The sequence below is a fragment of the Ammodytes marinus genome (genome assembly GCF_949987685.1).
Source record: "Ammodytes marinus genome assembly, chromosome: 5".
Classification (NCBI taxonomy): Eukaryota; Metazoa; Chordata; class Actinopteri; order Uranoscopiformes; family Ammodytidae; genus Ammodytes; species Ammodytes marinus.
Window position 1 is genome coordinate 4,627,379 of NC_137234.1, and position 7,500 is coordinate 4,634,878.

The following is a 7,500-nucleotide window of genomic DNA, read 5'->3' on the forward strand; positions in this document are numbered from 1 at the left end:
TCTCTCTCTCTTTCTCTGTATGTCTCTTTCTCTCTCTCTCTTTCTCTCTCTCCCTCTCTCTTTCTCTCTCTCTCCCTCTCTGTCTCTCTCTCTCTCTCTCTCTCTCTGTCTCTCTCTCTCTCTCTCTCTCTCTGTGTGTCTCTCTCTCTCTCTCTCTCTTTGTGTTAGAACAACATGTACATGTAAAAATAGAGCGTACAGATGTATTTATAATATTTAATGTATAAAATAGTCAAATATAAATCTCTCTCTCCCTGTGTGTGTGTGTGTGTGTGTGTGTGTGTGTGTGTGTGTGTGTGTGTGTGTGTGTGTGTGTGTGTGTGTGTGTGTGTGTGTGTGTGTGTGTGTGTGTGTGTGTGTGTGTGTGTGTGTGTGTGCGTGCGCGTGTGTGTGTGTGTGTGTGTGTGTGTGTGTGTGTGTGTGTGTGTGTGTGTGTGTGTGTGTGTGTGTGTGTGTGTGTGTGCAGGTTGAACAGTATGGAAACCTGATCTTCCACGGTCTGGAGGGAAGCTTTCAGGATGACATCGCCAACCTGGTCGCTCGCTGCATCAAGGTACAGACACACACACACACACACACACAGACAGACAGACAGACAGACAGACAGACAGACAGACAGACAGACAGACAGACACACACAGACAGACAGACACACACACAGACAGACACACACAGACACACACACACACAGACACAGACACACACACAGACAGACACAGACACACACACACAGACACAGACAGACAGACAGACAGACAGACAGACACAGACACACACAGACAGACAGAAAGACAGACACAGACCGACACAGACACACACAGACACAGACAGACAGACACAGACACACACACACACACACACACACACAAACAAACAATAAGCTACACTCTTTTTTGATTAGGCATTCATGGTTCATGATGTAATGTACTGTTGCTATGTGACCTCATGTCACAATGAAATAACCTGTATAAATAAAGTTTGAATAAAAATAATAAAAAAAATATGTAACAGTAAATGAGATAACTGACTGTCAATCATCTTTGGCACAACCTGTTCCTAAAAAAAGTCCACTTCAAAGTAAATATATTCATTGCCCTACCAAACCACTTTGAGAGTTTGAACGTTTCTTTATTTGGCATTTTCAAGCTTTATTAGACAGTACAGATTTGAAATGGGGAAACAGAGAGAGAGAGAGAGAGAGAGGTGGGATGGGGATGACCTGCAGTAAAGGTCCACGGGTCGGATTTGAACCCACGACCACTGCAACGAAGGCCGGAGCCGATATGGTACGCGCTAAATCCACTACACCACCGGAGCACCCCAAGAGTTTGAACGTTTCTGGTATTAAAAAGTTTTGGGGAAAAGACTCTAAAAACTATTTCTATAAAGAAGGTGAATGTGGCTCTGCTGCATATCATATACCCCAGCTTTAAAGGCAATCCACTCCAAAGTAAATATATTCATTGCCCCACCACACAGCTATGAGATACATTTCTGACATTTTAAAAGTGTGGGGAAAAAACTCTAAAAACTAGTTCTATAAAGAAGGTGCATGTGGCTCTGCTGCAAAGTCTGATGCAAGACACTGCAAACTGCGTTAATATCTCCTCACTACATGATGTAATACGCTGAAGGTCAGGCACACACTGGGCCTGGTTTGGCTTGGCTACATGAACAGGTCTATAGGCATTTTTATTTTTAATTTTTCATTAATTTTTTTATTTTTATTCACAGTATATATAGGCATTTATTAACCAGCAGTGATGACATTTTTATTTTATAATTATAATTTGGTCAGCACTTGAGTAACTATCAGACCACATTTTGGTAGAGATATAATGAATTATAGAGAAATAATGCAATGTTCTTCTACCTGAAGTGTTACCATGGTTAAGACATCAAATTTAGCATTGGCACAGAGATAGAAAAATGTACTGGAACTATCTCTCCACTACATGATGTAATACGCTGAAGGGCAGACACACACTGGGCCTGTTCGGCTAACAATGTTACATATACAGGTCTATGGGGATTTTAATTTTAATTTTTATTTAATTTTTTAATTATTATTTTTTATTTTTTTATTTTTTTACAGTATATATAGGCCTTTATTAACCAGCACAGTGATGACATTTTTATTTTATTATTAGAATTTGTTTTGCACATGAGTAATCATCACAGCATATTTGTTAGTGATTTCCTGAAATATTGCAATGTTCTACCTGAAGTGCTGTCATGGGAAATATATCAAATGGATTTTTATTTTATTATTTTTTTCTAGCAGTGTCACAGATATCTCATTTGAGTATATATAAAAGAATATATAAAGAATCATAAAAACACGGGAGGAGATATTAACTGTCCGTTGTGCCAATAGATGGTATTGATGCTCACACATGAGGTTTGCCTTGATGTTGAGTGACGTGGGAACTGATATGGGACAGATGTAAATTTCGGGGACACATCCTCAGTAGTGTACCTTCGAATCAGTGGGTGTTTCGGCCTTTCATCACTAGACACCCTCATCAAAGGTGGCCAGCCTGTGCTTGTGTCCCATGCCCAATCATAATAAATGTCATGGTTGTTGTAGCAGCCCACGGGACTATGCAAGGCAGGGGGGTCCTCTTCCCTGAGTCAGGCCTAGAGCTTGTTCACCCTCCTCCTGGAGGGTTCTGACTAGGGTTGCGTTCCGAATCGCATACTCTTTCTTTTTTCTATTCTACATACTACATCCGACGATAAAAAGAATCTAGTTAGGATGCAGTAGGCATACTATTGGGACATACTTTACTCTCTTATTTCATCATAACATTGTGCCTTGATCTTGCCTCTTGCTTTTATATCCGTCGCATCCCCGTTTGTTTTCATATGGAGGCTTCGTCGATATGACGTCACTTCATGTGCGCACTGGATTGTGGGTCAGAATCGCCCAAATAGGATGCACTTTTCAACACTAACAATCTTGGCCGCATGAAGTAGGACATCCGGGTACTTCCATCCTAAATCTGGCCACAAGAATCGGGACATCCTAAATCTTTTTTCTACATACTATATAGTAGAAAGTATGCGATTCGGAACGCAACCCTGGGTTCTCAAGTGGGTGATGGGGGTGGGGATAATTCAGCATGTCATGTTGCTGTAAGAAATACTGTAAGGAAAGGAGGAAAGGTTGAGAATTAGATGGTTGATTGTATGCAATAGAAAAACAGCTCGTCTCCTATCAAATTTTTTTTTAATAATACAAAGGGCTTGTCAGGTGGTCGTCCTTATGTAAAACATTTAAAAATAAAGACAAACATGTAGTACAGAAAAGAAATGCGTGCCACAGTAAATAGAAAGCATAATTAATCAGATATTAAACTATGAATGAAACCAGAGTATGATTATGACGTGGTATTGTATCGTCAGGAGGAAAGAGAGAGAGAGACAGATAGATAGAAGCAGAATGCCTGGAAAATACATACTAAACCAGTTAAAAAGGAACTAAATACATACAGTAAGAAGTCAAACAAAAATGTTAATAAATAAATTAATTAATAATAAATAAATAACAAAAATGTGCAGGAACTTCAATAGCCATAAAAGGGGCTAGTCAGGTGGTCGTCCTAATTTTTAAAAACATTTAAAAATAAAGACAAACACGTAGTACAGAAAAGAAATGCGTGTCACAGTAAATAGAGAGCATAATTAATCAGATATTAAACTATGAATGAAACCAGAGTATGATTATGACGTGGTATTGTATTGTCAGGAGGAAAGAGAGAGAGACAGATTGTAGCAGAATGCCTGGACGTCTGTGTCTGTGATAAGCATCTCTCTCTGTGTCTGGAAATACAAACTAAACCAGTTAAAAAGGAACTAAATACATACAGTGAGAAGTCAAACAAAAATGTTAATTAATTAATTAATTAATAATAAATAAATAACAAAAATGTGCAGGAACTTCAATAGCCAAAAAAGGGGCTAGTCAGGTGGTCTTCCTAATTTAAAAAAAAATATCAAAATAATAAAGACAAATGTAGTAGAAAAGAAATGCGTGCCACAGTAAATAGAAAGGCATAATTAATCAGATATTAAACTATGAATGAAACCAGAGTATGATTATGACGTGGTGTTGTATTGTCAGGAGGAGAGAGAGAGAGAGACAGATTGTAGCAGAATGCCTGGACGTCTGTGTCTGTGATATTATCTCTGTGCCTGCAGAAGGAAAATCCCCTTTTATCTTTTATCTTTGATCTGCTCATTCAAATTCAAACTCTCCTGATCTAATTCTCTCGGGCGCAAAGTACAGTAGTAGTGGATTCAGTTTGTTTCCATGACAACACGCTTCCATTCTTACCGTTCTGTGACTCTCTCTCTCTCTTTCTGTATGTCTATCTCTCTCTCCCTCTCTCTTTCTCCCTCCCCCTCTCTATCTCCATGTCTCTCTCTCTCTTTCTCCGTCTCTCTCTCTCTTTTGCTCACTCACCCTCTCTCATTCTCTCACTGTCTCTCTCTCTCCTTCTCTCTCTCTCTCTCCCTCTGTCTCTCTCCCCCTCTCTCTCTCCGTCTCCCTCTCTCTCCCTCTCTCTCTCTCTCAGTCTCTCTCCCTGTCTCTCTCTCTCTCTCCGTCTCCCTCTCTCTCTCTATCTCTCTCCCTCTCTCTCTCTCTCTCTCTCAATTCAATTCAATAAGCTTTATTGTCATGACTATTATGGTGAACAGTGTTGCCAAAAGCATTACAAATATTACAAACAATAACAAAAGAGAACAATATGTACATACTGTACAGTATGACAATTTAACTCTCTCTCTCTCTCTCCCTCCCTCCCTCTCCCTCTCTCTCCCTCCCTCCCTCCCTCTCTCTCTCCCTCTCTCTCTCTCTCTCTCTCCCTCCCTTCCTCCCTCTCTCCCTCCCTCTCTCTCTCTCTGTTGCACACATTTTTACTCGATACATTATTTTTAAATTCCTAAATGGAATTCTAACGTATGAGCACTATTAGAACTGTAAAAACGGGGGAAAATGGGAAAAATTAAGTGTTTTATAAATAAAAATAAATTTCCTATCCCTCCCTCCCCCCTCTCTCTCTCTCTCTCTCTCTCTCTCTGTCTTTCTCTCTTCTCTATCTCTGTCTCTCTCTCTCTCTCTCTCTCTCTCTCTCTGTCTTTCTCTCTTCTCTATCTCTGTCTTTCTCTCTCTCTCTCTGTCTCTCTCTCTCTCTCTCTCTCTCTCTCTCTCTCTCTCTGTCTTTCTCTCTTCTCTATCTCTGTCTCTCTCTCTCTCTCTCTCTCTCTCTCTCTCTCTCTCTCTCTCTCTGTCTTTCTCATTTAAGATGTCCTGTTTGAAATGGTCTTTAATTGTTGAAAAATACTGAAAAAAAAGGTTTTTCAACAATAAAAATAAAATATTTCTCTCCCTCCCTCTCTCTCTCTCCCTCCCTCCCTCCCTCCTTCCCTCCCTCCCTCCCTTTCTTTCCCTCCTTCCCTCCCTCTCTCCCTCCCTCCCTCCCTCCCTCTCTCCCCCAGTGTAAGCATGCTGCGTTGGGTCTGGACTGTGAGGTCGTGAGGGTCGATGTGGACCAGAGTCTGACCAAGGAACAACTGCTGGACGCTTTCATCACCTGTGGTAAGGAGACAGACAGACAGACAGACAGACAGACAGACAGACAGACAGACAGACAGACAGACAGACAGACAGACAGACAGACAGACAGACAGATAGACAGACACACACTCACACACACAACTTTCAAATTTAGTTCTACTTTATTGCCTTCTTTTGTGACAAACAACCCCATAGTGTGTGACAACCGACCCCTTGATGGGGTTGGTTGTCACAATGTGTAAGGGTGTCTTTGATTAATTTCTTCTTTATTACAATAAGATAGAAAAAGTGAGGGGTACACATTTCAAGCCAACACCTTAAGCTTCAATTTAATGTAGGAATGACTATTGAAAGATGTTTAGGTGATGAGCAATTCTCACTAGAGTAAAAAGTGTGCCAACTTACCCCGTTCTCCCCTACCTGTCTGTACTGTGTGTGCGCTGAAAACTGTAGTGTTAATACAAGCACAGACAAGGAAAATAACAAACGTTGCTCATGCCTTTTCGCTGTCTCAGGCTTCCTAGTACCAGTAATAGTTTTTTTGTTGCTGCAAATGCCTCTAATTGAATGGTCCTCTCATACAGTCTTATTGAAACACACGGTCTCATTGTAGCAATTTAGCAATTGGTAATGAATTGTATACTATTGAAAACTAATATATATTATTTATTTTTTTATTTTTTGAGTAATAAGGAAGCTAATTCTCATTATAGATAAATAAAATAGGGTGAAAGGGGTGAGATTAATTTTTCGAACAGGTAAAGCAAAGTGTTCGACAGTTTATTTTCATTTGTGGTTTTCATTGTGTGTAAATATTACTTTATTGTAACTGTCCACTTGTTTCATTTATTTCTTTGTTTATTATTGCTTTTTTTCCCCTTTTTCTTCACTTGTTCGAAATAAAAACATATTCAATTCAATTGTTTTCTCAGGTTTCCTGGTTCCAGCGTGTGACAGCGCGGCCCCCTCCCCTGGCTGTGCGGCCCCCTCCCCTGGCTGTGCGGCCCCCTCCCCTGGCTGTGTGGTGGTGCTGCTCTCCGGTCTGGAGAAAGCCTCGTCCCTCTCCGCGCTGATAGGAGATCTCTGCCACTGTCTGGACAACAGGGGAACGGTTGCCACGCTCAGTCTAAACACTGGTAAGAGACACTGATTTTCTAACATTCAAAATTAAAAGAAATACACACTATATTTCTCAGTATGGCAGCGTTTACAAACTGGTGTCCCCCCCCTGACACTGGTGCAGGAGCTCAGAAAAATCCCAATAGGAGCCCAAGAAATGTTTCAGTTGTTGATTCTACTGCTAAGAATAAAACCTGGATGTACAGCAGAAGGTATCAAATCCATGCGCCATCACTGAAGGCTTTACCTCATGTAGATGCACCGACAGTGTTGTTGTCATTACTCAGAATTCCTCAAGGGGGGCGACAGAAGTTACGCATTATAGCTTTAACCGCCAAATAAACGGTTGACTAACAGAATAAAAGGAAAATCTAACTTACTTCCCCTCCTACCCTACCCGTCAGGTCCTCACCACTTTGCTGAAGGTGTGTGTATGTGTGTGTGTGTGTGTGTGTGTGTGTGTCTGTCTGTCTGTCTGTCTGTCTGTCTGTCTGTCTGTCTGTCTGTCTGTCTGTCTGTCTGTGTCTGTCTGTCTGTCTGTCTGTCTGTCTGTCTGTCTGTCTGTCTGTCTGTCTGTCTGTCTGTCTGTCTGTCTGTCTGTCTGTCTGTGTGTTCTTACTGGCTTCATCAACTCTCCTATCCTCCGTCAGGTCCGCACCACTTTGCTGAGGGGAGCTTCCTGATTGGTTCCCTGGCTAAGCCCCGCCTCCCCGGCTCAGAGCTCCGCCTCCAGCAGCACTTCCGCTGGGTGACGCTGCGCTGGGACCAGGAGCCGCTGCAAGGCATGCTGGGAAGAC

General features: G+C 41.5%; 1 protein-coding gene across 1 annotated transcript in view; it reads left to right on the forward strand.

The window, feature by feature from the left end:
- The window catches only part of cttnbp2 (cortactin binding protein 2), a gene marked incomplete at its 3' end in the record, with an annotated part of 106,565 nt that overhangs the window by 92,051 nt on the left and 7,014 nt on the right, over positions 1 to 7,500 (forward strand). Inside the window, exons 15-18 of the mRNA XM_080028505.1 lie at positions 467 to 553; positions 5,506 to 5,605; positions 6,517 to 6,720; positions 7,354 to 7,500. The exon at positions 7,354 to 7,500 is cut by the window's right edge and continues 26 nt beyond it. Of these exons, the coding sequence (XP_079884631.1) occupies positions 467 to 553; positions 5,506 to 5,605; positions 6,517 to 6,720; positions 7,354 to 7,500 (538 nt within the window). The remainder of the gene's footprint in view (positions 1 to 466; positions 554 to 5,505; positions 5,606 to 6,516; positions 6,721 to 7,353) is intronic.